We start from the raw sequence: 25,892 nt of genomic DNA, 5'->3' as shown, positions 1-25,892 counted from the left end.
TATTTATTTCTAATTACAAGTAAATGAAATTTTGTCTTGAAGCACGGTGTAGTCTGGCGAAGTCTTCATGCCGGGTACTTGTATGTGGACGTATCTGTATGTGGGCAAACCTACCTGGAGATGAATAGCGGTGTCTTGGTTCCTAAGACCATTGGAAATATGTGTTTTCTGATGGTCTTAGGTGACCCCCTGTGAAAGGGTTGTTCGACCCCAAAAGGGGTCGTGACCCACAGGTTGAGAATTTCTGGCTTACCCAGTATCATATGAGCTTCTTAAATAGTAGTAAAGAGAAAGGAAAACCAAATACCTTAAGGTCTAATTCTTTAATATATCAAGTAGCAAAAGACAATATTAGTATTTTATTTGTAACAACTATTTAAAAGATATTTACAACTTCTTTATTGGCAAATACATTTGTACATAAAAGTACTTTTGGAAAGGAAAATCATATTTAGGATTAAAATAATGTACACAAACATAATAAAATACACTTTGGGCCATAATGACATCATTTCTAAATTTTCCTTACAAAAATTGGTAATTTAAATATCATTTTCTAAAATGTCCTTAAAGATTGCTCACTTAGATTTAAAGAATAGCAAACATTTTAGAAAGTCAAAATATACCCATCTATAAAAATGTTGTTTGCTTAGAACACAGAAGAGATTCATTTTCTGGTGACTGACAGGTTTTCAGATGGTCTTCTTTCCAAGATTTTACATCTCTGAAAACTGACAATAAACACTTTAAAAATCATTCTATTAATTTCATTTTCTTGATTTTGACGTGATTTATCTTAGATTTCCTTTTGAAATGCTTCTTCCAAATCTTCTAACCAAGCTTGAATTTATTTTATGGGTTCTTTTTGTATATTCTAGAAAAAAAAACAAAGGTACATATATATGACGATAGTATAATTCAAAATGAATTTTCATTATTTATTTAACATATTAAAATTTGTTGAAAAACTTAATCCTACAAAACGAATTTATTCTTGAATTTAAAAGTAACAACAACAAAAAATCACTGTCTGCTGTACAAGCACTGTGCCAAGTTCAGCTTCCACACTGCAAACTAGTTTCAGTTCTTATATACCCCATACACATAGCCAGTGAAGTCAATCAATAAACTAAACTATAGCTTTCAGGCCTCCTGACTACTGAAAGAGTATTTACAGAAACATTTGTTCCTTTTCTTTCATAATCAATTTTTTTATTCATCAGAGCTTTTCCCCAAAGATTTTAAACTTATATAATTTCTTAAAATTTGAAGTACCGTTTAAATCTACTATTTCAAGTGATGCTCCTTATCCCATAACACCTTTTTTCTTTTCTCACCTTTTTATTTTCATGGCTACCTCCCAAATGTGTTCTATCTATTCTTCCGAATCTTCATCAACCTTCATAACGATTTTTTTACTCAAGAAAATAGGGTGCCAACCTACTAGATTAGTGTAACATAAGGGCCAGCACATCGCAGCTCGAGAGCCTTACGTGGCTCTTTTGGAATGTACACAGGGATCGGAAGCAAATAAAAATTTTTAATTGTTTTGAGGGACATGATTAGCTCTTCCACCTCAAAAGTTTGCCGACCTCTGGTCCAACCTTTTACCTACTTTTTTTGGTCACAGGTTTTAATTTTAAAGACATTTATTCTCTTGACATTATTATTTCTCTAAATGCTCACTAAGATAAATCACCTTCTTTTCAGTTGACGGTGGTGTTGTTTTAATTCTACACTGTCAGAGAGAGAACTCAGTTGAATATATTCTAAGGATAACAGTGCTAATTGTCCTACTTTTGAAAATAATTCGTGATAGGTTTTATGGTATTTTCATCTGCGTATCTATGTACACAATATATTGTCTTTTCTAACAATCTAGCACCTCTAAGTCCTCTATTATCTCTTCAGGTAATCTTTTAACCTAGTGTTAACTTTTTTATGTTAACGCAAGGTAATGCTTGTAGCCTTTCCAATGCTTTTAAAGCTATACATGCAGCGGGTGAGTAGAGGGGATTATTTCAGAGGGAGAGGGAATTTACTCAAACACGACAACCACAGAACCCACAATCTGGAGGCCCTGCACTGTACTGCCAGTAACCTAATCACACTCATCAGTCTCGACTGGGCTCACTGTACTTTGTCGGGGTGTCCCGTTCCAGGATTCTGAGCACGAATTTTTCCCATTCTGGGGACTGTGACGAATCATCCAAATGGTAAAATACTCTGGGGTCTATTCTTGCTTTGCTTTGGTGAACATGATAGTGGCAGTTCAAAGGCCTGCACTGTAGGGTAAGTGGGAGTTGCCTGTAACTTGGACATGTGTAAACTGGAACTACCTGGAATTTATACTATGAAATCAACATGAGGTGAAAGTTTCCACAAATTAATTATTTTGCTACAGAATTATAAATTTTCTATCAACATTTCAGGATAATAAGGGGATAGTACAGTAACTAATTATATTCATTAAACCAAACTCACTGTCACTGAGTCAATTCTGACTCATGGTGACCCCATTATACGACAGGGTAGAACTGCCCTTTTGGTTCCCAAGACTGTAACTCTTACAACAGGAGTAGAAAGCCTTGTCTTTCTCCCACAGAGGGGCTGGTGGTTTCAAACGGCTGATCTTGTGGTTAGTAGGCCAATATGTAACCATTATATCACCAAGGCTCCTCACAGACAGATAATTACTAAATATTTAATATGGCATGCCACACCAAATAATTTCTGTAAATTTACTTTTCCTAGTGCTTATTTGATATTATTTGATTTCTTAATTTGTATGAAAGCTATTTCCATTGAACTCAAATAAAAATATAATTTGGAGTACAGTTACTGAAATGTGATAATTATGCTAATGAAATTCTATTGACAGAAACAAAAGTAACACATTTCCTTTTAGAAATACTTATTACTTTAAAGTTCCACTGGAAAAAAAATTCCTCCCCCCAAAGGACACTCATGTTAAATTTCTATGTGTCTGAGATAATGTAGCTAGCCTTAGTATATTTTTTAACTTGCCGGTAGAAGTTACAATATAGTGGTGCTTAGGTAAAGAAACTGGAACCTCTGAGTAATTGCACAAATGAGCCAGAATGCCAATTATTAAGAATTATAGGAGAGAAAAAAATTTCAATTTAACATAGCGTACTGCCGAAACATACTTAATGACTAACCTTATTTTAAATGATACATATATCTAATTATTCAATTATTCACCACTTCTACTACGAGACAGTAAATATGGGGGCTTTAAAGAGTGTGTGCAAAAATGAAATGAAAAGATACTGGGAGTTTTCCATAAAATGGTTGAAGCTCCTTTGTAGGATAATAAAAAGGGTCTAGAAAACGAAGCTGGGAGATCCAGTTCTGAGCTACGGTCAGAACATAAAATACTGGCGTGATCTTGGAAATGATTTACATTTTGTAGCTAAAGTTCCTTTATGTGTTTAAGTAACTTGTGGATACTAACACTTGTTCTACTATATAATAAAGAAGTTGAGTATAACGAGTAGGTCATAAAAGAAGATGCTTTTGGAAAACATAGTACTATATAGATGTTAAACTGTCTATTTATTAAATATCAAAGTAAGATCTGAGAAATACCCATTGTTGCTTTATTCTCTTGTAAGTGCTTATCACTTGAACTGTCTTGTCGGACACGCTTGGCAAGTCCCGAATTTACTGAAGCGGTTAAAGAAGTATTTGACTCAGAGCTGGAAGGGAAAAAATAGTTATTTGAACAAAGCATATTAAAAAAAAACCATTTCAGTTAGACCTTGCAACAAAAATTAATTTAAGAAAATACAAAAAGCATATAAAATATGTGTAATGCCACCAGGGCTCCGAGAACACACATATGCAAATATATAAAATCTACCCGTGTATGAATCTATTATTTATTCAACCTAGGCATTATGATTATAGAGGTTATGTTAGCAATTCTGCAGCAGAACATTTCCAAAGTGCACTGCTGGACTATAATTAGCTCTGTTATTCACAGTATAGAAATAAATAGCACACTCACAAGAGGTGAACAATCAAACAGGTTATAAATCTGGAATATGTACCCTAATCTAGGAGATATACAGTGTGGTTGCTTTGAAACCTTGTTCTAAAATCAAAACATGGTAACTGTGCTATGCAGAATCTGAAAAGAATGAGATATTTTCATATGTTCTGTCTTCAAAATTTTGTTCAGCCTCACATGGTTAACTTGCAAAATTTCGAACTCAGAGCTCACATACTATATCAATATAGTATTAAATATCTATTATGGCCTAGTGTTAAAAGATACACAATGAGTAAGGAACAAAAACTTCAGCCCTGAAAACCTAACAGATATTGCCTGGGGATGGGTAAAATATGACAAACTCACAAAACGATATAAAATAGAGCCACAGGCTTTAAATCTATAAGGAGCTCTGGATTCTTGGGTTTAGGGGATGAAATGGTGGCTTCTGTAGATGAGTATGATTTGGATCCTGAAAAACAGCAATCCTTCCTGATTGTGGCAAGAGGGATGGACACACTTCCTCTCTTATAGTCAAATATTATTATTATTGAGATATTTCTGGCTAATAGTGATATTATCTATCATTTAACCAAGTTAATGTTAATTTGACTGTCAATTAGATTAACAATTGATGGCTTCCATTTTATAGCAACAACTTGCTCTTCTGGTATTAACAAGCATGTGGTAAATTATGAAATATGTGATAAACAGTGTTGGATATGTAAAGGGTATTTTCAGTTCATGGTCTTGGCTCAAAGATAGACTATTGACGTTCAAGTCAGAGAGTCAGTTTGATGGAAAAGAAAAAAAGTCAAGGATAAGCACACTGAAGTCAGGGAAAAATAAATCAGCTACTGTAAATTTTACAGGGCACCTAAGATAAGTGAGTATGGTGTTCATTGTGGCCAATGATTGATTGTATCTAGTATGCTCAAGAATGCAAACAATCTCTACCTAAAATGGTAATAAGATGGTACTAACTAGTGTTCTAAATCAGGCCTGATGGCGTGGTGGGAGGTTAATTGTGCTTTGCAAAATTTGCAAAGCCCTGGTTATGAGTTGGGCTGCTAGTCGCAAGGCAAGGAGTTTGAATCCACTAGCCTCTCTGCAGATGAACAATGAGGCTGTCTATCTATAAACAGTTACAGACTGGGAAACACAGAGGTAGCTTTATTTTGCCCTACAGTGAGTAAGAGAGTGAGTGAGTAAGTGAGAAAGTGAGTGTGAATGAGAGTTCTAGAAGAAAACAATTACTTCCTTTGTGGCTATTTGGTGACCAAACTGGTGATTAAAGTATAAAGATTAATGCCATTGGATTCTTTTGATAAATGCGGTTTCCCCTACAAATTATCTTATAGTTGTCTTTATTATTTTATAATATGACTTTTTAATTATGGCTAGTTTTATAACATTTCTTTTCACTAACAGTATACTTTTAAAAAATCATTTTATTAGGGGATCATACAACTCTTATCACAATCCAGACATACATCAATTGTGTAAAGCACATTTGTACATTCATTGCCCTCATCATTCTCAAAACATTTGCTCTCCACTTAAGCCCTGGGCATCAGGTCATTTTTTTCCCTCCCTCCCCGCTCCCCCCTCCCTCACGAGCCCTTGATAATTTATAAATTATTATTTTGTCGTATCTTGCCCTGTCCGACGTCTCCCTTCACTCACTTTTCTGTTGTCCGCCCGCCAGGGAGGAGGTCACATGTAGATCCTTGTTTCCCCTTTCCAATCCACTCTCCCTCTACGCTCCCAGTATCGCCACTCACACTACTGGTCCGAATTTTCTGTTTCCAGTTCCTATCTGTACCAGTGTACATGCTCTAGTCTAGCCAGACTTGCAAGGTAGAATTTGGATCATGATGGGGGTGGGTGGGGTGGACGATTTAGGAACTAGAGGAAAGTTGTATTTGTCATCGTTGCTACATCGCACCCTGACTGGCTCATTTCCTCCCCGAGACCCCTGTGCCAGGGGATCTCCAGTGGCCTACTAATGGGCTTTGGATCTTCACTCTGCACTCCCCCTCATTCACTATGGCAAGATTTTTTGTTCTGATGATGCCTTATACAGTATACTTTTACAAAAATGATGTTAATATAGTTCATATTCATTGCAATATAATTCAATCATAATCAAGTCAGTTATATGGTAAAGTCAAATATACCCACATGTAGGATTTACATAAAATATAACAAAACTCAGAAATATTAATCATAAAATAAAAAGACGGAACGCTGATAAGAGAAAAATCAAATTACTTCAAAGAACAAAATTGAAAACACAGGTAAACGATCTTCCAATTGTGCTAGAAAAACTTTTCTGTAACCATTATTAAAGGTTAATAATTAACTTTATGTTCCCTCACTTAGGTAAAAATGTGTCTACTATAACATAAAATGCATTTCATTTTCCTTGCTGAAATAATCTCTAGGTGGAATTATTAGGCAACTTTCACAACAACAACAAAACAATGTATGGAAAGTGAGACCATTTTGGGCTGCTAAGAAATTAACTAATCAACAATGACTAAAGAGACTAAGAACCCAGCAAGCAACCAAAAAAAGCATGGATATATATAAAAATAAACAAAAACCTCTCCCTTTAATTAAGATAACTCATGAGTAAAGTTTATATGTATTTGTATATTTTGTAGACTAACTAAATAAAAAAGTTTAATTAGTTACATGCAAAACTCAGTAAAATTTAAATCAGTACTTAAAATATGAGCAACTAAAATTTTAGTGTGGTAGTTTTTTGATAACTAGTGATTTTGAACTCTAGTATTTTTCAGAGGAAAAAAATGATGTAAAATAAACATACACAAGAACCTTCCTTATTTTATAAAATGTTATAATATATACATGTGCAAATATGCACAAGAAGTTGATAAGTGGAAAATAACAAAATTTATTACTCTCAAGTGCATGTAGACTTAATTAGAGAAAAAGATTAACAAAAAAGTAATTATGTACATTTCTAGCATTAATCTCTTTTAACCTTATTTAATGGCAGGATCTAATTACTGCTACCAGAGGGAATGTAATAGAGCAATTAACAGGGTAGGAGAAATCAAGTTACATTTTTCACATGCCCTTTAATGTTATTTCCCAATACTAGGTGCTTGTATGGAAGCCCTTTAACTTATTTAAACCTACTCCAAATACGAACTCCATTTCATATGAGAAATTAAAAAAAAATTCATTTTGATTTTGACAATGACAGTGCTAACTTTGGAAATACTGTTATTGTCACACTGTAGCTAACAGAACATGCTACTAGCGCAGGACTAGAAAATGCACAAACATTAATTCATAGAAAGAATGATACAATGGAGCTTAGTAGTAACAAAACAGATTATGTAGATGATGGTGGTTACTCAGGATCATGACTTAAGTGACTCATTCTCACTTAAGAGCATTTTTGGACAACTCAAATTTGTGCCTTAGCGAAACAAAGTTTCAATGTCATGTACAGTAAAGAGGGATCCAAAACTCTACTACAGTTTGGGAAGGACAAGAATAAATCCTAAATTAACCTCAAAGATACTTTTTTGTGGCACAAATAAGTAGGCTACTTGTTAATTTTTTTCCTCTAGCCCAAATTATAACAGGTGGAAAGAAAGGAGACATTCAAACATTAATATTACCTTAAGGTCTTCTACTCTTGGCCAAGAAAAAGGGGGTATAACAAGTCAGATCAATTTTATATTTGAATATACATATATTACGACTTCAAGTGACATAGCTTGGTATTTACTTTGCCTTTTATTTAAAGCTGTTTTACTATGATGTCCTATGGTATGCTTCTTTTGAATTAGTCATGCTTATAGGTTACAGTGTTTTTTTTTTCCCTGACAGTTTTGGGAAAACTCTTTGTCTCCTTATGGGAATTAAAAGGAAAATTATTCGATCTTTTTAATCATATCCTAACTTTCTCCTACCTTTTCTACTTTGTATCTTCCATCTTCTTATTTTTCTGTGCTTCAATTTTGATATTTTCTATTAGGCTAGCTTCTGCTAGTCTAATATGTTAAATTTATTGTCTTAATTTAGCAAATCCTACGTTTTATTTTCAGTTTTAAAGTGTCCAATTTTATACTTTTTGTAGAATTCAGTTCTTTATTGAAATTATATTAACACTTAGCTCTCACTTAAGTTAGTTAAAATTTTTAAATCCCTATCTAATTATTGAGTATCTGTATCACTTATTGATCATTGGTTCACTAATTTGTTTGTTCTTTTTTCTTGAATTTTGATTAGTTCTGGTCTTGTCTTCTGGCATATTTGGTAAGTTTGTAGTAAGCACTAACCAGCAGATATGATAAGCAGTAGAAGCTCAATAAATATTCCTCCAGGGAAGATTTAATTCTCGCCTAGCAGGCAGAATAGAGAGAAACCACCATGATCCAATCTGGGATTGAGATGGCCTAAAACTGAGTTGTGACATTTGAAAATTGTTCTATTTCTAGCTGTTCTATCTCTGGAGCATAGTGAAATGTTGTAATATTTAATAGAACTCCACTTCCATTGTGGCTACTGAACACCAAATACGTAACAGCTCTACGAGAATGCCAAAACTCTGCTTGATACTTTAGCTACATAGCACTTAAATCAAGCTTGATTTCTTGGCCTCTCCAAGAAAGACCATGGCATATGTCATGAGGGAAAAAGCTGTCCAGAATGCTTCTGTTTCCTAGTTGTTCCTGGTTGAGACTGCTGTTAACTCTAGGCTTTCATTTTCTGCTCTTTGGCATGAATTGAAAAAACCCTAAAAATATATGAGAGGCAGCCCAGCATCCTATAGTATGTTTTCTGTTTCTCTAGAATTTTTGTCTTTTAAGTTCTGGCTGTTTTTTCCCCCTGCAGTACCTTGAAGTAGTGGTATCCTATAGCTGCCTTGTGAACTGGTCGAAAGCAAGGCTTGGTCTAAAACAAGCTATAGTATCACAGTTGAGAAGGGTAGTTCCTTTACTTACATTTTTGTCATATTCTAAAATTCATCGAAATAATTTAATTCTTGCTAAAGAAATTTAGTAATGTCTAAGAGGAAATACAACCAAAGGAATAAAAACTTTTGTTACCAGAAGAAAAGTTAAAGCTCAGCGACATTTTAAAAGGCTGAGACTTTTTAATTTATTTTTAATAAACTGAAATATGAAATACTTTATGTAAATATCAAGTGTTATACCTGGGCTTTTATCAAATAGTAACTCCTGTTGATAATACAAATCCAGTGCATCCTTCAGATTAGTTTACCACATGTACTCTGAGATATGAATTGATAGTCTAATTATAGGTAAAAATTTAAAAGCCATAGGAATCAAAGCACAAAGATCACCTTCCATAAATACACGTAGTGATCTGGTTCGCTTCATCATACCTTGTCAGTTTCCGTTTCCTTTTGGCAGCAGCAGTCATTGTCATGTAGGATGGCACTGTGCTCGGTTTTGTTGAGAGTGAGGAAGGGTCAAGCCTGGATAATAATAATAACAGTTAAAAAAAAAACCCTTGGATTTACACTGTAGAGAACAAATAAGGCAGCTCTATTTATAATTTAGAAAACCAATTTGGTATTCATAGAGAAAGAAAAACCCTTTTACATCTAATACTTTCCTCACTTAAACCAGGTTTCTTTCATCTATTTTTATATAATAGTCTAATAGTGTTGCTATCATAAGATTTGTTTTTCTAGCAGTATACAATAGCGATCGTAGTTTATTCCACTTTTTGTTTAAGATTCGGTGTGATTATACAAATGAAATGAGAATATGTTCATTTGGGTGACAGGAAGTCAACCTTACCTTAGATATATGATTATTTTAGAGTAAAATGACGTATGTGGAACATCAATGCAAACTGTGGCATTCTCTCCAGTGAAGACATTAAAGAATAAATATAACAATCCTTTGATGATGACTTATATTATTTAACTTTGGTTTGTTAAGAACATACTAAAAATATGCAGGCCAGGTCTCTCTGAACATTTATAAGGGTTAATAGACTTAAGACACCAAATTTAAGAAATTTACACATTGACTGTTTTGTCATCAAGACAGCATACTTAGGGGGCATAACAAGTTTGTAGAAAAATCCCATTATCCTCTAATTTGTCCATGAACTCTTCCTATCTAAGGAAGCAAAAGAAGGAAACATTCGAAGGCTGTGCTAAAAAAAGAATAAAATTGAGAAATTGGTTTCCTGTACCTTTGTAAAATGCCGTTGTTATAGTTTGGTAGTGACCCTTTTTCAGGCAATTCATTCTTGACGCTTTTGATGTCCTCACATATAGTAAACGTGCAGTCCAAATCCTTATGCTCACATTCTGGAAGCCTATCAACAGGAGTATCTACTTCGCACAACATTTTCATAGAATTATTACTGTTTATATTTGAGTTTATTGCTTGAGAACTCAGACTATGTGAAGATGGTTTTATTAAGGTCCCTGTAGATGGAGTTTGTAAAGCTTTTCTACAGTCCTCTGGAGTATATACAATAGGCTGAAGTTCTTTGTTGAAAGAATCATTGAATTGAGTATTTTTAGACAGTACAGATTTTGGGATAATTTTTGCTTCCAAAGGAGAAGACATCAGTTTTCTCCGAGTTCGTTTTTGTGGAGGAATTTTAAGTGGCTTAGATTCACTTGAAGAAGTGCCTGTGTTGACAAAATTAAAAAAAGAAGATCAACAATGGGGAGGAAGTAGTTTTCTAATAATCAATCACTTAAAAACTAAACAAAAATTCACTAATAATGAAGAATATTTTTATCAATTGATATGACTGAAAGGAAATTTGAATGAAAGGGAAAAGGGACTGTATAACTTTAAGTACTATTAAAACACTTGTAAAGGATTATATAACACAAGACATTGCTAAAATCAATATTAATTTAAAGATAAAGCTTTCTTGAGCTACCAGGTAATCATGAAAACAAATTTCCAACCAATTAGAGCAAAATTCACATGCAATTTCTTAACTATCATATTTGATTTGGGTTTAAGATAATAAAGGAAAATATGCAACATTTTATAGGCGCCCAATTAACTTGCTGAATTGTAAATTATCACCTATTTGTTAATCTGAATGACTAGAAATGGCAGTGACCAGTAAAATCCCAAGTGAATGAAAGAATTCTGTTACTTTCTCAGGTATGATTGCTCATCAGGCAATCTAGTTCCTTAATCTCTCTTCTAAATGATATGTAATTTACAGGTTTACAAATAATTTAATATCAAAATTAAATCAATACACCGTAATTTCACTTCTCTTTGAAAACCTCTGAGTACTTTAACTTGGACTCTTCACCACTCTACAAGTGCAGTTCTCCCAGATGTCAAGTGCTATCACTAAGTTTCGTGATCTCTATTCCCAGCTCAATCTTACAACTCCTGCAGCTTGAGATACCAGAAGTAAATCAATCCCCTTACGGACAGCTGATACTTGATAATGAGCAGAAGTCCATTAGATGGAAAAAGAGGGTCTATTCAACAAACAGTGTTGGCAGAGCTGGATGTCCATTTGCAGAAAAATGAAACCGAATCCACACTTCACAACATACACCAAACTACTCAGGATGGATTGAAAATCGAAAACTATAAAGATCAGTTAAAAAAAAAAAGGAGGGTCAAACTTTCCCACTACCTTTTAGATGATTCCAATACATAGTGGCTTTCACAGGGTTTCCGAGACTGTAATAAGGGATGAGACAGTTCTAGCTTTCTCTTGCCTAGCAGCTGGTGGATTTCAAATTACCAGACATTCTGTCAGCAGCCCAATACTTAAATCTATAGCACCAGCCGGGCAAATGAAGGAACCTTAGTCTGAGGAACATACACAGCTTATGAAACTAACTAAAAATGCACGAACAGCCAAAGATAAACTAGATGGGACCTCCTAAAAATGACACACATAGTTGCATTAAGACTTCTGAGTAAAGACGAATCTACAGACTGAAAAAACATTTAAGGAATGGTATATTTGACAAGACTAATAGCTAAAATTTATAAAAAATGTCAACACCATATTAACAAAAAAGACAGTCCAGTGAAAAAATGGGCAGAGAGCACAAATAGACATTTCACCAGTTAAGATCTTCAGGAGGCCAACAAACATAAAGATAAGTTCCCGGTTAGAAATACAGAAGATACGCTCTCTCCTCGTCCTCCCGCTCTCTGCTTGGACCTGGCCGTGGAGATCCTGGCCTTTGGAGGACTTCTGATGTAATACTGAAGGTTCCAAGGTTAAAGCATTTGGCTACTAAGCAAAAAGCCAGCAGTTTGAACTCACTGGTCTCTTTGAGAGAGAAAGACGTGGCCATGTGCTTCTGTGAAAAGTTACAGCCTTGGACTCTTATGTTGCTGTCCTACACTGCCCGATAAGAAGTGGTGAGTTATGAATGAAAAAACCTGGAAAAATTCAATAGCAAAAAGGCAAATTCAGGTAAAAATAAAATAATAAGGGCAAAAACTTGAATAGACATGTTCTCAAAGAAAATATACAAATGGCCAATAAGCACACAAAAAGATGCTCAACATCATTAATCATTAGGAAAATACAAATCAAAAAGACAATGAGATACGATTTCATACCCACTAGGACTAAGGCATACTTGATCCAAGATGAAATATTTTCAATCACCTCATATGCATGTGAAAGCTGGACAATGAATAAGAAAGACCAGAGAATGGATGCCTTTATTCATGGTGTTGGCCAAGAATATTGAAAGTACCATGGAGTACCAAAAGAATAAACAAGTCTGTCTTGGAGGAAGTACAACCAGAATGTTCCTTAGAAGTGAAGAGAGCAAGCCTTTTTCAGGAGAGACCAGTTCCTAGAAAAGGACGTCCTGTTTGTTAAGGTGGAGAGTCATCAAAGACAGGAAGACCTTAGAAAAAGGTGGACTGATACTGTGGTTGGGACAATGGGTTCAAACATAACCGCTGAGGATGGTACAGGATTGGACAGTATTTCATGCTGTTGTACATAGGGCCACTATGACTCAGAGCCAATTCAATGGCACCTAACAATAGAACAAGATGGCTATTAGCAGACAACGACAATGTTGGTGTTAATGGATCTAACTGTGCCCCCTCCCCCCCCCCCCAAATCAAGCATTGTTGAATCCTACCCCTCATACCTGCGAGTGCAGTAAGAGGAAACCAGTTTTCATTGTTATGCTAACCCCCCCCCCCAACCAGATAAATTCCCGGTTAACTGTTCAAGCCAAAAAACCAGACTCACTGCCATCGAGCTGATGCAGGCTCAGTGGCCCTGCAGGACAAGGTAGACTGCCCATGTGAGTTTTCACATGGTTGTAGGAGCAGAAAGCCTGTCTTTTTCCTGCAGGCTGGTAGTTTCAAACTGCTGACCTTGTTGATCACAGCCCAATGTGTAACCACTACGCAAATCAAAACAACAATGATGTCATTTCACTCCAGCAGTAATCACAAAGTTCAATTAGACAGAAATCAACAATTGCTGGAGAGTTTGCGAAGAAATTGAAATGCCTATGCACTGCTGGTCGGGGTGTAAGATGGTACAACCACTGTGGAAAATGGTATGGTACTTTCTTAACAAGCTGGAAATAGTAATACCATTTGATCCAGTAATTCCACCACAAGGCATGTGTCCTAGAAATAAGAGCTGTGACACAACAGATGAATGCATTCACGTTCATCATTACATTATTCACAACAGCACAACCTAAGTAACCATCCACAGAGGAACGTCTAAACAAACTATGGCACATATATAAAATGAAACAGCAATGCTAACGAAGAACTGAATCTGCGAAACACCTCATAACGTAAGTGAACCTAGAGGATACCGTGCTGACTGAAATAAATCTATCACAAAAGAACTGATAATGACCAAGGATGAGTAGCTAAAGGAGGGAAATCACTAACTAGAGAGTAGACACAGGTGAAGAGAAAGGCTATATACAATAAGAGGGAGGTTAGGCCGATATGACCAAGGCAAAGGAAGACACTGAAAGGTATATAAACCCTAAAAGAAACAAAGGTAAACACTATTACATATTCAGTCATGCAATAACAATAAAAACAATAATATTTGGGAGTAGATACATAAGTAGACATGTAAGCTGAACAAGTATGGAAAGGCAAATGGGACTATACTGTGAGTATAGGCAGGTTTAGGAGTCCTGGAACGTAGTGGTTATATATTGGGCTGCGAACTGCAAGGCCTGAAGTTTGAAACCACCAGTCACTCTGCAGGACAAAGATAGGGCTTTCTTATTCTGTCAACAATTACAGTCTTAAAAACTCACAGGAGAAGTTCTATCCTATCTGATAGGGTTGCTAAGAGTCTGTATCAACTCAATGGCAATGAGTTCGTCTTTTTAGTTCATACAGAGGTTTGGCACAGGCTATTTCTAAGTGCTGCAAATACTATTTCCCAGTACATAGAAAAGCATATAGAAGGCAACGTTATGAAAACTTATCCATGATCACTTTATAGAAATGAGTCAATGGGCTTAGGAACTTGGGACTTAGTTCCTGGGAGACATCTAGGCCAACTATATAATTCACAAAGCCTACATCCTACTTTGGTGAGTAGCAACTGAGGTTTTTAAAAGCTTGTGAGTGGCCACACAACTATTCTTTCCTGGTCTGGAGCAAAGAAGAGTGAAGAAAATCAAAGACTCAAGCAGGCAATTAGCTCAAAGGACTAATGAACCATGTGAGCCTCATTCTGCAATATTGAGCTCAGAAACCGAGATGCTGTCCAATCACTACTACAGACAGCTCTGTTTGGGACCACAATAGGTGGTTCTAGACAGTGTGGGAGAAACTTGTAGGACAAAATTTAAAACCTTAAAAACAAAAATAAAACCACTGAGGGTACTTTTTTAGCCAAGCAACATATAGGCCTATACTGTGAACACGAAGAATTGTGAGAAATATTTCAAAAAATATTAGCCCTATGAGACTAAAAGGTATTTGCCAAAACAAAATTCAGAAGGTGGAAGGGCATGAATGGAAACGGAACACTCTGGGAGAAGTGGGACGATGTTGTTACGTTGGGACTGCTACTAGTAGGAAATGAAATGCGCACAAATTGTTACCTTAAATATTAGCTCTTCTGCTGCCTAATAAATACACAGATTTCCTGAAGGAATCATAGTTGGCACCCTAGTCTTACAGTACGCACTCTTTAATTTTAATTACCCTTTTGCCATTACTTTCTCAATCAACTGGGTCTCAAATGACTAGATTTGTACACTTTCCCCTGCATTCTGCAACTTCCACCAATTCTTTCACTTTTAAATTATAATTAAACATAATTATATTATTCTTTTGAATAAAAACTTTTAGTAATCTTTAAAAAGAATATCCATATCTTTAATAGTTTCTAGTCCAAAAGTAAGGGGCAAATTGTCTTGTTTAAAAGGAAGTGTGTGCTCCTACACTATCAGATATGCTTCTCCAACACCTTTTCCTACTGCAGAAAGTGATTTTACTTTTCACATAAGAAACTGAATAATGTACTTATCTTGCATTTTAAATTATTTTTTCCTGGTCTATTTCCTTCTGGTGAACTTTGCAGTGTCTGCCATTACGTGTCGTTGCTTGCAATGTGTTGTCTAGGGAAGGAATTATAACGTATATTTTTGCCAGTTTTGTAATCATGAAGAAAAATTCCCAAATGATACTGTGTAAGGAGGCTTCATTTTTTTTTTGTGGGAAAATTCTATTATCTCTTAAGCCATTTTTTCCATGAATTCTTAAAAGTCTCCTCATATTTGATTTCCTATATAATATTAAGTGAATACAACTCAAAGCTGAATACAACTCACCAAGTTAAGAATTTCCACAAAGCAATTTAAGCTTTCAATCAAATTAGAATCGCAATTGCCAATAGTACATGCATCATTCTTCTTATGTTAGTTGACAATAGGCTCTGCTATGGCTAGGTTGACAATTACCCTCTAGGAAATACAATTTAAAAACAGGAAGAAAAACATGATTCCTGTTCTAGTAAAGAATTTTAATTTTCTGAGAACTAGATAAATGAGATCCAGATCTTAAAATAATTTTCCACTCCCTTTAACATGACATTTGTCAAATTTTCCATTACCAGATATTTTTATACTAATGCTGCAGTGTAAAGACAGTTACTTTTCTGCACTGTGCTGCTACCACCAATTTGGTGGCTATTAATAGCTAGAAGATTAACTTCTTTTCCCACGAGAGGCAGCAGGGGTATAGAGGATAGAAAACTATATCGAGGATAGAGAACTGAATTGGGAGTCAGGAGACTTGGATTCTATTTCTGGCTCCAGAACTGACTCAATGAGTGACCTTGGGCAATTCACTTCAGTAGTGTGGATATTAATACCCCTCAGAAAACAAGGAAACTACAGTACTCTTTCACAGACAGGGAATTTTCTAGGATCAGATGATATCTATCAAACAGTGAAGCTAAAGGAAAGGGAATGGAAACGCACATGGACTTCTTCAACTGGTAGCACTACTCCTCTCATAGGCAAAGCTTTAAACTATGTCTCAGTATTCTGTCAATAACTACAGTTACTGCTACAGCAATCTATATATGTAAGAATCTCACTTTAGGACATCAGACATTTAATTTAGCAAGCCCAATGATAAAATGCAATAAGCCAAAGATATTGTTAAAGCAGATACCTTTGAATGTTATTTCAAAATGTAAATTTTACAACAATACAATTTTGTATCTAATGGAAAATAAGGTCTCAAGGGAAAAGGATTAGCCTGTCACTATTTTACTTGCACATATGTACAGGCAGGCAAGCTCTATAGCAGTAAACTCGCACGGGTGAATTCCGTATGAGCTCCTTTTAGAGAGCATGGAAAAGTGGGTCTTCCTACTGAAGAAATATCCAGCAGTTCTCTGGGATAATCTAAACATACACCTAACATCAAATTGTTATATGCTCAGTCTGGGGAAAATTTTGTCCAAGAAAAGAACAGCAATATAATAATTATATAATCTTAGACAAAATTTTGCTCATCTGAAGTGGTACCATTAAAGGAAGGAAAGACATGGACACATGTTTATTAAAATATATTCATTTTTATGAGGTCTGCAAAAAGAGATGCTATATATATATATTACACCTATATACAAAACCATTAAATGTATATCTTATATTCATATACAAAAGCTATACATCTATATACTAGAAGTTCTATCTTTCCTTTTCTTTCTTATTTTGCCAACTATTAAATACAGAATAATAAGAAGGCAGAAATCTGAGTCAATTCAGGAATCTTTAGGCTGACTAGGTTACTAAGAAAGGGTGAAATTTAAAGGTTTAAATAAAAATTCAACACTGAATCCATGATGGATTAAGTTGGATATATTTAAACTCCACCAAAATAAAGAATTTCCTTGTAAGTAAAAATACCACAATTGACATTTCACTTTAACTATAATTTTATACACACACAATATTATAAAATAAATAATTATTTTTCTTTGGCTTATTACGTAATAGAGTGATTACATGTGCATCAAATGGAGATTTGACTAGGTTTCTGTACAGTTTAAATAGAATATGGCTACTGAATATAGGTCTATGCCTTCAAAAAAGGTTTACTGTACTTTTCCAATAGAGGAAAAGGGTGTACAGTAACTTTCCAGAGCAGGCTTGGGCCAACTGTATACTTCCACTTGATTTGACCTGAGAATATTGTTATCTAACTTGATTCCTTAGTTTCTGGGTTCACGGAGTAGAAGGGACAAAGAGCTTGTAAGCAGATTATAAGGCCATTAAAAGGCCCAACAAAATGGAAAGCAACGGATCACATAGTTGGAAACTTTCAGAGCATGAATGACCATGGTCCATGAAACACCTTAGCAATACTGGTGCTACACAAGAGGGGCTGTGACACTGTTGTGGTTACAACTCATCGTGAGCCACTTCAACACTTCTTTTCATGTCTTGACTGCTGCTTCCATACAATTGATTGTGGGTGGACTCGAGCAAGATAAAATCCCTGACAACTTCAATCTTTTCTCCATTTATCATATTACCTATTGATCCAGTTGTGAGGGTTTTGGCTTTCTTTACATTGCGTTGTAATCCATATGGAAGGTTCCAAGCATTGATCTTCAACAAGTGCTTCAAGTGCTCTTCACTTTGAGCAAGCAAAGTTGTAGCATCTGCGTATCGCAAGTTGTTAAGAAACCTCCCTCCAATGCCGATGCCACATACATAATTCATATAATCCAGCTTCTCCGATGATTTGCTCAGCCTACAGATTGAATACGGTGAGAGGCTACAGTCCTGATACACACGTTTCCTGGTATTTTAAACTATGCGGTATTATTCCCTTGTGCTATTTGCATGTACAAGTTCTGATCCATGTACAGAGATCATTGTAGTGTTCTGGAATTCTCATTATTCTCAAAGTTATCCATGATTTGCTACAATGCACACAAATACCTTTATGTAGTTAATAAAACACAAGTAAACATCTATCTGGTATTGTGCTTTCAGTGAAGATCCACCTGTCATCAGCAATGATATACTTCCTGTTTCATGTCCTCTTCCTGAACTGGTGGCAGCCTCCTTGTCAATGTACTGCTGCAACCACTGTTGGATGCTCCTAAGGAAACCGTACTTGCATTTATTTAAGTGAGCATTCTGTTGTGTCACCTGTCTTTGGAAGGGAACAAATACGGTATTCTAGTCAGTTGGCCAAGTACTTGTCTTCCAAATTTCCTGGCATAGATATGTGGGGGATTCATCATCTTCCAATGGGTATTCCATCAATTCCTGGAACCTTGGTTTTGGCTGATGCTTTCAGTGCAGCTTAAACATCCCTTCAACGCCACTGGTTCCTGTTCTTTGAGACTGAGATATACTCAGTGGTTATTGCGAGGTCTTTGCTTATTTCACTATATTATTTTGTTTTGTCTTCCAGAGGTATCCTTTGAATTTTCCTATTCAGTTCTTTTACTTCATCATTTCTTCTTTTCACTTTAGCTAGTATGCTACATTCAACAAGTTTCAGAGTTTCTTCTGACATGCACTTTGGTCTTTTCTTTCTTTTTAAATGATTTTTTGTTTTTTTCATGTATGATGTTCTTGAAGTTACTGCACAATTTGTCAATTCTTCTGTCATTAGCATTCAATGAGTCAAATCTATTTGATGGTCTCAAAAACAGCTGAGATAAACTCAGTGTTGTATTTTGGATCTTATGGACTAATTTTAATTTTCTTAAACAGTACCTTCAACTTACCTAAGAGCAATTGATGGGCTGCTTCATAGTTGGATGCAGGCCTTGTTTTACCTGAGGATATTGAGCTTCTCCATCATCTTTTCTTATAGACAAGTCAATTTGACTTCTGTGTATCCCATCGGTTGAGGTCCATGTGTGTAATCACTGTTTATACTGTTGAAAAATGGTATTTGTAAAGAAGTTGTTGGTCTTGCAATTATGTGATCTCCATTTTTTTTCCTGTTACCTCTTTTCTAATTACGACTGACCCTTCCTCTTTTCAAACTTTCACATTATATTTACAAGTAATTATGCAGCCCAATCAAAAATATTTTTCTTGGTGTCTTGGTTGTTAGGACTGTTCCTAGAGCTATTTGTGGTGCTGATTCAGAAAGATCTATCCCATGTAATCAGCCTCTGGCTTATTGCATATTGGATTCCATTATTTTCAGCTTTTAACTTACACCATATTATCCTCCTAGTTTTAAATGAGAAGAATTCAGACCCACAAATTACAAGATAGGACAAAAAAGGTAAAAAGTATTTTAGGAAGAATTAGGTACTAAGGGACTTCCAAGTAATGCTGTATATGGTTGGTTATGCATTGAGTTGTCAATATTAAGGTCAGCGGTTTGAATCCACCAGTCACTCTGCAGCCTTTAAAACATATAAAGGTTTAGAAACCCAAGGGGAAGTTCTGTTCTGTCTTACAGGGTCATAATGAGCTAGAGTCAATTAGATGGCAGCGAGTTTTCTTTTTGGTAGGGGAGGCTGCACAACATTTACAGAGACGACAAGTTGGACACTGCAGAGAGCCAGAATGAAGCTTGAAAAGAGCAGAAAATAAATAAAACAGAAAACTGAAAAGGCACACTATGCAAGCACTTCAGAGTGTTGAAAATATAAGACTTAATATAATTTCCATAAATATTTTAAAGATCTAATTTTTTTCTTCTTTATATTATGCATTTAAACATTTCAGAACACATTTTAATATATATGTCAATATTTCATAGGTGAGGCTAAATGGAGGGTAGAGGGAGAGTGGGTAGGAAAGAGGGAACTGATTACAAGGAACTATATGTGACCTCCTCCCTGGGGGACGGACAACAGAAAAGTGGGTGAAGGCAGACGTCGGACAGGGCAAGATATGACAAAATAGCAATTTATAAACTATCAAGGGCTCACGAGGGAGGGGGGAGAAAAACGAGGACCTAATGCCGGGGGTTTAAGTGGAGAGAAAATGTTTTGAGAATGATGAGGGCAATGAATGTACAAATGCCCTTTACACAATTGATGTGTGTATGAATTATGATAAGAGTTGTATGAGCCCCTAATAAAATGATAAAAAAAAAAAAAGAACTGTAGCCATAGTGGCAATACCACCACTAATTCTGGAATACTTTCACCGCCCCCCCCACCCCAAATCCCTGTATCATTAGCAGTCATTTCCTGTTTTCCCCTGACCCTTCTCAGACTTAGACATCTACTGGTCGCCTGCTATCAGTTATAAAACAGTCTATTTTGGATATTACATGTAAATAAATATCACATAATGTGCAAAAAATTTTTTTCTGTACAAGTGGAGAAAATGTGCCATCTTATGATAAGATTGGTACATTTTAATCTTAATAAAGGAGTTCAAACTCCAACAGATCCTCTTTATGATACCAAACTCTCTATCAAGTCAGTCTATCAAGACTCATAATGACCCTATGGGAAAGAATGGATCTTCTCCTATGGCAGTGGTTCTCAACCTGTGGGTTGTGACCCCTTGGGGGGTTGAATGACTTTCACAGGGGTCGCCTGATTCATAACAGTAGCAAAATTACAGTTATGAAGTATCAAAGAAAATTTTATGGTTCGGGGGATCATCACAACATTACAATAGATTTTTTATGGGTGAGAGTATGAATAGTTGTATATGGCATATATTCTGTATCTCAAAAACTTAGGAGGTGTGGGGAAAACTGGTGCTTTCTTTGGAACCAACAGGTCAAATATACCCAGGAACAGGTCTAACATTTGAGGCATCAAAATATGTGTTGGCCAGTATCACTGTATTTTGACTGAACGTTCGATTAACTTCAGACTGTAGAAATTGGTAAAACTCATTAAGTTCTTCATCACTTATTTTAGTGACTGGTGCATCAATTTTGTGCTGAGCATTCCTACCACAGACAGCACTGTCTTTTAAGCTGTATCTTGAAATATTCTTTTTATGAATTCTGTGCGATCTTCCTTGATTTTATCACTATCAGCATAGTATACCATATGACTAACTCAAAATGGCTAATACAAGGTTATTTCGGCTCACTAATGTCTACGATATAGATTTTTATTGGTTCCATTTTATTTTTGACAACTTTCAGTTTTCCTAGCTCCATACTTTGTGCATTCTATGTTCCAATTACCAAGGGTTGTTGGCAGTTCTTTCTTTTGATTTTGAGTTGTGCCTCTCCAGCACATGGAGGTACTGAAAACTTTACTCCATACATGTCATCATGGTCGACTCCATTTTGAAGAGGCAGCTTCTTCCCCAGTCATATTCTGAGTGCCTTCCACCCTGAGGGGCTCATCTTCTGGGATTGTAGCTGACATCGTTCCACTGTTATCCACAAGGTTTTCAAGTGGTTCATCCCTCAGGACAGGACAGCTTATTTATTCTTCCCAGTCTTTTCTTAATCTGGACGTCAAATGACGTCCAGACGAGGCTGGTAGTATTTGAAATACTAGTGGCATATGTTCCAGCATCAGCTCGCATGCAGACCATCACAGTATGACAAACTGACACATAAAGTGGTGGCAAGAGGATGAGGAGACTAAAAAATCCATTGTGATATGGTAGACTCATTTGGATTTAATTATTTCAAGTCTTGAACCCAGTACTTTATATACTTGAGTAGATGAGGCAGTGGGTGATATTATAATAACTAACACCTAATAAGTTTATCTCTAGATTACCTCTAATATCTCCGCATCATATTGTATATGTACTGCGTTTCTTATGTCCTGAAATGGCTTTTACTCTGGCCGTCAGTTACTGTTAAATTCACAGCCAAATAATAATAAATATCATGTCAATCTATTTATAAGAAAAGTACTATGTTTAACTCATGATCAGTGTCTCTAAGTTATTTATGAGGAAAAAATTTGTACTGTTATGAAAAAAGAGTAACAATGTAAGACTGCATCCGCATAAAAAGAACTCACTGTTCATCAATCCAGTATTCACTGAACACCTGCCATCTTCTACACCAATAGCAAGAATTTATACTTTTGAGGAAAATGATCAAATGGCAATAATAAAATACAACAAAATAAGATAATGATGGTAAATGGACCAAAAGGGTAATAAAACATTACACCTAAAAATAGAATTTAAAGTAAGGGGAAACAGGAGTGGTGGTTTAAATATGAAAACCAAGCAAGACCATTCCAAGGATAGAGCATATTACTGAATTACTCTGAAGAAGCCATAGTAAAACAAAGAGCTAAAGGAAAAACAGCTGAGAGAGCAGCAAATATAAAGACCTAAGGTCAATAAAGAATATGTTAAGCTCAAATAAATAAATAAAATGCAGTGAGAAAGCATTTGGTTGGTAGGAGATGGAGAGTCAGTTCCTACTCAAAGCAACCCGATGTAAAACAAAAACAAAACAACACAAACGCTGCTCATCCGCTGCCGTCCGCTCAATTGTTTTCACGCTTGAGTCCCTTCTTGCAGCTGTGATGTCGAGCCTCTTGCTGAAGGCCCACCTCTTGTTTGCTGCCTTCTCCTTTACTAAGGATGTGTGGCTGCACTGAAGTTAGTGAGCAGAGTAGAATGAGAAGATACAGTCAGAAAAGGGCCATTTATATTAAGATTTATACATATGATTTTATTTTCTTTTAAATGTGAGGTGCTGTCAATGGAGAATTAGGCATAGATACATATGCCTAATTGTATAAACATTTGACTTATGTTTATAAAAGGATTCCTGTGCCTGATGTGTAGGACACGAAGCAGAAAAATCAGTAGCAAGGCTTTTGCCACAAGTTAGCCTCACCTGAAACCTGTTCACTATGGGCAAACCTGGTAGTATTTGAAATATTAGTGGCAAATTTTCCGGCATCATAGTCACATACAGGCCATCACAGTATGGCAAACTGTCAGATATGAATGGATAGGAGTGATAATGAGAGCTTGGACTATTGGGGTAGCAGTGAAGATACTTATGTGAGAAGGGCACTGTAATTAAATCATGACATAAATAGGTTAAAAAGTAAATCAAGGATATATATGTATATATATAATTAGCTATAAGACAAGAAGCCACAGAGATAGAGTCACAGAAATCAATTATATATATATTTACTTTACACATGTGAATCACTGTAGACAATGTTCCATGAAATTATAAGGCCATTTGTGAGCATACAATTACTACAAAGTTGAAGTGGTTCTGTCATTCCCTCAAATTTGGCATTCTTATATTACCAAAATCTTTGCACCACCCTTTCTCCTTATCGCTAGTCAGGCTTGAAACTCTGTCCTCTATACAGGAGCTCTGACCCAATTAACTATAGGTGTTCCAATCTACTCTCCTCCCTCTCTAGTTTAGATCTCATGGACTTGAGGCATCAGGATTGGAGAATGTCTTATTAACAACCTATGGTATGCAAATGACACAACCTTGCTTGATGAAATTGAGGAGGAATTGAAGCTCTTGCTGATGAAGATCAAAGATCATAACCTTCATTATAGACTACAACTCACTGTGAAAAGAAACAAACAAACGAAAACAAAATCCTCACAACTAGACCAGGAGGTAACATCATGATAAATAGAGAAAAGGTTGAAGATGTCAAGGATTTTGTCTTTTTTGGATCCATACTCAATGCTCTTGGAAGCAGCAGCCAAGAGATTAAAATACGTATTGCATTAGGTAAATCTGCTAAACAAGACCTCTTTAGAGTATTGAAGAGCAAGGCGGTTACTTTGAGGACTACGGTGTTCCTGACCCAAGCCAGGGTATTTTCCATTGCATCATATGCATGTAAAAGTTGGCTATTGAACAGGAAGACTGAAAAAGAATCAATGCATTTAAATTGTGGTGCTGGAGAAGAATGTTTAATGTACCATTGACTAATAAAAGGACAAAAAGATCTATATTGGAAGAAGATAGGCCAGAGTGCTTCTTAGAGTCAAGGATGGCAAGACTTCATCGTACATATTTTGGACATATTATCAGGAGAGAACAGTAGGCCCTGGAGAAGGACATCATGTTTGGTAAGCAGGAGAGATGGTCAAAAAGAGGAAGACGCTCCATGCAGTGTTTAGTTCTGTTGTGCATGGTGCATGGGTTGGAGCAGACTTGATGGTACCTAACAACCATGTGGTGATTAAAAAACACCTATAGATAGGGAGCGGTGGCAGGAAGAAACAAATCTCAATGGCTGGAGACATCAGCATATTTAGTCTAATGAATACTGGAGCTTTCTTTTATTTATATCTTTTAAACTTTCTAACTCTGACCCAAATCAATGTGTTTTCAATAACCTCATACACAGGTATAAGTTGAATAAAATAAGGAACATTGAAAAAGAACTGATATGTTTATGGTGCTGGCAAAGAATATTAAAAGTACCATGCACTACCAAAAGGGCCAACAAATTTGTCTTGGAATTAGTCAGAATGCTCTTTAGAGGAAAGGATTGTGAGACTTTATCTCATGTACTTTGGACATGCTGTCAGGGGAGAGAGACCATCCCTGGAGAACATCAGGCTTGGTATAGCCCAGAGGCAGCGAAAGGAGGAAGGCCCTGATTGAGATGGGTTGACACAGTGGCTGCAACAATGGCTTCACGCATATTGTGAAGATGGCACAGGGCCCGGCAGTGTTTCTTTATTTTGTGCAGAGCACTACTGACTTATGGGCAACTAACAACAAATAATAAACTTCGATCAATTGTCTCTTTTCTTTTTCCTACAGCAAACGTCTATGTACCATTCATTAAATCTACTGAGTAAAGGTAAAACTCATGTTTAGGTTATAAAGCACTAGAAATTTGTGATAATGTGAACAATATGAATTAACACTAGGAGAATCATCAGAGATATATTTCACAAATTTAATGCCTTAACTATACACAAGAATTACTTTTAAAATTCTACTCTTAGAAGGGAACTGGAATTAAATATTTTTAAAGGCAATAGTTTGATAAGATAATCCAAATGCCATGTTCTTTATCAATATGCAACACCGAATCTCTACTATATGGAGGATGAAGTCAATTCTTGTGCAATTTTAACTCTACCCACTGTAGTGGCTAGATAGGATATGGACCATATGGACCATTCACAATTATGCTGCTTTTGTAAACCATGTTTTTACAAAATGTTTCATGACATGGGAAAATATTCACAATATGAAATAGCATACAAATTTTAAACATGGCATAACAGTTCTCTTTCCTTCAGAAAGCCTCAGGAGCTAGAGGCATGGCATTATTTCTGAATGCAAAGGGTAGAGCTAAAGAGAGAATTAGTTGGAAGTTCCCTCATCATTACCACGTGTACTATGAGGCTTGCTCTTTCTTCAGCCTCTAAGAAGTCATGAGGTTTTATTCTTTGAACAGGTTGTATTGGGGG

General features: G+C 35.8%; 1 protein-coding gene across 1 annotated transcript in view; it reads right to left on the bottom strand.

The window, feature by feature from the left end:
* Positions 1-402: 402 nt before the first annotated feature.
* The window catches only part of KIF18A (kinesin family member 18A), a 97,779-nt gene continuing 72,289 nt past the window's right edge, over positions 403-25,892 (bottom strand). Inside the window, exons 14-17 of the mRNA XM_004708255.2 lie at positions 10,238-10,685; positions 9,414-9,506; positions 3,613-3,722; positions 403-874 (exon numbers count right to left, since the gene is read on the bottom strand). Coding sequence (XP_004708312.1) covers positions 792-874; positions 3,613-3,722; positions 9,414-9,506; positions 10,238-10,685 — 734 coding nt within the window. The 3' untranslated portion in view covers positions 403-791. The remainder of the gene's footprint in view (positions 875-3,612; positions 3,723-9,413; positions 9,507-10,237; positions 10,686-25,892) is intronic.

The sequence above is a fragment of the Echinops telfairi genome, unplaced genomic scaffold, assembly GCF_000313985.2.
Source record: "Echinops telfairi isolate 266 unplaced genomic scaffold, ASM31398v2 ScPeMD7_60;HRSCAF=208, whole genome shotgun sequence".
NCBI classification, from domain to species: Eukaryota; Metazoa; Chordata; class Mammalia; order Afrosoricida; family Tenrecidae; genus Echinops; species Echinops telfairi.
Note: the sequence above shows the minus strand (reverse complement) of the source record. Positions and strands in the feature narration are given on the sequence as shown.